Source organism: Apium graveolens, chromosome 1, assembly GCF_009905375.1.
Source record: "Apium graveolens cultivar Ventura chromosome 1, ASM990537v1, whole genome shotgun sequence".
In the NCBI taxonomy this organism is placed as follows: domain Eukaryota; kingdom Viridiplantae; phylum Streptophyta; class Magnoliopsida; order Apiales; family Apiaceae; genus Apium; species Apium graveolens.
In genome coordinates this window covers 194,311,965-194,316,413 of record NC_133647.1, presented here as the reverse complement: position 1 = coordinate 194,316,413, position 4,449 = coordinate 194,311,965, and the positions used below count along the sequence as shown (strand labels likewise).

At 33.5% G+C, this 4,449-nt stretch overlaps 1 protein-coding gene across 1 annotated transcript; it reads left to right on the top strand.

Annotated features, from left to right (window-relative positions):
• Positions 1 to 674: 674 nt before the first annotated feature.
• LOC141714565 (premnaspirodiene oxygenase-like) lies at positions 675 to 2,478 on the top strand. Its single transcript, XM_074518081.1, has 2 exons — positions 675 to 1,574; positions 1,867 to 2,478. The coding sequence occupies exons 1-2, from the start codon at positions 675 to 677 to the stop codon at positions 2,476 to 2,478; spliced, it is 1,512 nt and encodes a 503-aa protein (XP_074374182.1).
• Positions 2,479 to 4,449: the final 1,971 nt, after the last annotated feature.

Sequence of the window (4,449 nt, the reverse complement as noted above, 5' to 3'; positions counted from 1 at the left end):
GTTAATTAAGTGATGCATTGCCTCATCACTCTTCATGGGACTTCGATGAAAGATATGAGCCTACAATGAACCTACAATCAGCGACGAAATTTAAGCTGTTGTAATGCCAGGTAAAGAAGCTATGAAAACTTATGACATTTTTCTCTCAGATAGGCCTCAACTTCTTGCTTCAAATGTTCTGTTTATGTTGCATTTGCGTATCTGAACTCTTGAGTGCAAAGAAAGCTTCATTAGGGAAGAGGAGGTTTTAGTTTCTTTGGCTTGCAATGAAACAAGGGCCGGATCTAGGAATGTTCATTTAGGAAGACAACGGACAAATTTTGAGAAAATACTTTATAGTATTGAATTTTTAGGGGGCACTTCCGTAAAAATTAATGATAAAAAAGAGTAAAGTTTCATTTTAGGGAGAACACGTGTCCCTGATACCCTTACTGAATTCTCCCCTGAACGCATCATATTTTTATCAGCTCAAAGTCTTTTAAACAATAAAATTTGTACCGAGTTCATCTCACATTACGGACGAAATCAGACGGCAGAGGAGTGCAAAAACAAACAAATGAAACAAAATCTTGTATAATAAAAAACATGCAAGAATCACTAGCTAAACACATAATACAAGAGCTATAACAAGTTCAAATGAATCTTCAAGTCTCCTATTTTCATTCTGCTCTGTAATGGAAATTCAACTTCTCTTCACTCTGCTCTCTGTTGCTTTGCTATTCTTGTACATGATTAAGAAGCAGCAAAACAACTCGAAAAGTAGACTATTGAAGCCAAGATTGCCCCCGGGGCCAAGGAAGCTCCCGATAATTGGAAATTTACTACAGCTCAGGGGTGCATTGCCTCATCATGCTTTGAGGGACTTGTCGAAGAATTATGGACCTATAATGCACTTACAACTTGGCGAGATTTCAGCTGTTATAATCTCGTCACCGGAAGTAGCGAAAGAAGTCATGAAAACTCATGATGTTGTTTTCTCGAATAGGCCTCAACTTCTTGCTTCCAAGATTCTGTTTTACAACTGCACGGGAATTATATCTGCTGAATACGGTGATTACTGGAGGATGTTGCGAAAAATTTGCTTATCTGAACTGTTAAGTACAAAGAGAGTTCAGTCATTTAGCTCGATAAGAGAAGAGGAGGTAGGGCAGCTTATTCGATCAGTTTCTTTGTCTTGTGAATCGACTGTTAATATGACTGAGAAATTTTTCTCTATGACAAGCACTATAGTGTCAAGAGCAGCATTTGGTCAGAAGTGCAAGCATCAAGGGGATTTTATTCATATGATGAAAGAAATATCGTCGTTAGCTTCAGGATTTATGTTTCCTGATATTTTTCCTTCACTGAAGTTTCTTCATCCGATTAGTAATGCAAAAGCTGCACTGGAGAAGATCCATAGAAGACTTGATGACATTCTCGAGAATATAATTAATGAACATCGAGAACAAAGAGCTGATCACCGGAGCATTGGTGAAGTAGCCGAGGAAGATCTGGTTGATGTCCTGTTAAAACTTCAAGAAAGCGGTGACCTTGAAGTTCCAATCACAACTGAGAACATCAAGGCCATCATTTTGGTACATTTTCCTGTTTTTTTCTTCCTTTACACACCCCTCTTTTTAATTTACTTGCTTTAAATAGTTCACTCTTTAGCATATATATGAAATTTTCACAGAGAACCGAGTAAATTTTGGGAAGACACCCTTAAATTCTAAACATTTTGTGGGACACTTTCATATATTTTCAAAAACTCTGATGGTGAAAAACATCAAATTTTGTTTTAGAGGGGACACGTGTCCCCCGTGCCCCTTCCTAGATCCGCCCCTGTTTGAGCTGACAACTTTAATTTTTGTAATTTTCTAACATCAGGATATATTCCTTGCTGGGACTGAGACTTCATCTACAACCTTAGATTGGGCAATGGCGGAAATAATGAGAAATTCCAAAGTAATGCATCAGGCACAAGCTGAAGTCAGACAGGTCTGTAAAGGAGAGAACAAGTTTCACGAGAGGAACATTGAAAAACTGCACTATCTGAAGTTGATAATTAAAGAAACTCTGAGGCTGCATCCACCAGGACCATTGTTACTTCCACGAGAATCACGAGAAAAATGTGAGATCAACGGATACAAAATACCAATCAAAACCAAAGTAATTGTAAATGCATGGGCTATAGGCAGGGATCGAGATCACTGGACTAATCCGGAGTCATTTGAGCCAGAGAGGTTTTACAAATCTTTAAGAGATTTCAGAGGTGCAGACTTCGAGTTGATTCCATTTGGTGCTGGTAGAAGGGCCTGTCCAGGAATATCATTTGGAATCGCGAACATTGAACTTCCATTAGCTCAACTTCTATATGAATTCAACTGGAAACTAGCGGATGGGATCAAGCCAGAAGAACTTGACATGTCAGAGGGATTTGGAACAGCTGTAAGACGACAACATGAGTTGAACTTAGTTGCCACGCCCTTTGTTCATTGAAATCACCTACTACACTTGTTTTCGGAACTAGTAAAATTCATCATTATGTTATCGTCTTATTCAAGGTCAGTTGCAATGCTTAAGATGCTAGTTCTATTTTTAAGCTGAGATGCTTTTTCGCATAACTCTGTCTGCAATGTTAGTCATTCCTGGTATCTGACATGTAACTTCGCTTTTCTCAATATATGTATCTTTGTCTTCTGTCTTCAATACCTTTCGATAGTCCCTTTTTAGTTGTCGCACTTTCTTTTATAGAAATCAAATTGACTAAATTTTGACCGAAAATTACACATTACTTTTATATTACTTAAAAAACTAAAAATTATATATTGTCGTAGATTAAATCTACTTTCCTGTAATTTAATTTTTGTATTTTGTTTAATTATAAAATATTAATAAATTTTAGTCAATTTAACTGGGTCAAAGTCAATTGTGACAACTAAAAAAAGACGGAGGAGTACATGAAATTAGGACTGTTCACGAACCGAGCTCGAGCTCGGCTCGTTAAGAGCTCGTTCGGCTCGGCTCGGCTCGTTAACGAACTCGAGCTCGAACAGAAAAATGTGTTCGTTATGCAAATCGAGCTCGAGCCGAGCTTTGGGTTTTTCGGCTCGAGCTCGCTCGTTAAAATTCAAAAAAAAATCTAATATATCCTAAATATTTTCATATAGGTATGATTTATTTTTTAAAATCCGACATCACTATATTTTTTTTATCTTCCAACGATCATTTTGCATACCATATTTGATATATTTTGACATGATTTAGAAATTTTATATTTTAGTTTCTAATTTTAAAATGTGGCTTCATAATTATATTTTAGTTAAGATTTTTTAAAAAATATTTTTCATCGATCCAACCGTATAGATGTCATAAAATATATATTTTAATGATATAACCAAAGTTTCACATCAGAACAATTTTATTTGATTTTCTATTTTACGGTCAAGCATTAGTTTGACTATTAACGCTAACTAGTGTTAGTCCGGATTTGTTGTTTCGATTATTTTTAAAATACTTTATATCAATCCAACCGTATGGATGTCATAAAATATATATTTTATTGATATAACTAAAGTTTCAGATCAAAATAATCTTATTTGGTTTGCTATTTTAACAGTCAAACATTAGTTTGACTAGTATTGGTAACTAGTGTTTAATCATGTATTGGTGTCTCGACTTATTTAAAATTATTTCTAATTGATCCAACCGTATGGATGTCAAAATAAATATATTTTAATGATATAACCAAAGTTTCAAATTAAATTAATTTTATTTGATTTGTTATTTTAACTGTCAAGCATTAGTTTGACTATTACCGCTAACTAGTGTTTAGTCTTGATTTGTTGTTTTGATTATTTTAAAAATACTTTATATCGATCCAACCGTATGGATGTCATAAAATATATATTTTATTGATATAATCAAAGTTACAGATCAAAATAATTTTATTTGGTTTGTTATTTTAATAGTCAAATATTAGTTTGACTAGTACTAGTAACTAGTGTTTGGTCCTGTATTAGTATCTCGACTTATTTAAAATTATTTCTAATTGATCCAGCCGTATGGATGCCAAAATAAATATATTTTAATGATATAACCAAATTTTCAGATCAAAATAATTTTATTTGGTTTGTTATTTTAACAGTCAAGCATTAATTTGACTATTACCGCTAACTAGTGTTTAGTCCTTATTTGTTGTTTTGATTATTTTAAAAATACTTTATATTGATCCAACCATATGGATGTCATAATATATACATTTTATTGATATAACCAAAGTTACAGATCAAAATAATCTTATTTGGTTTGCTATTTTAACAGTCAAACATTAGTTTGACTAGTACTAGTAACTAGTGTTTGGTCATGTATTAGTATCTCGACTTGTTTAAAATTATTTCTAATTGATCTAACCGTATGTATGTCAAAATAAATATATTTTAATGATATAACCAAATTTTCAGATCAAAA

Excerpts from the sequence above, each read along its gene's own strand:
- LOC141714565 (XM_074518081.1), top strand. The coding sequence starts at position 675 with ATGGAAATTCAACTTCTCTTCACTCTGCTCTCTGTTGCTTTGCTATTC. Across the intron at positions 1,575-1,866 it reads ACATCAAGGCCATCATTTTG|GATATATTCCTTGCTGGGAC; the intron begins GTACATTTTCCT and ends TTCTAACATCAG.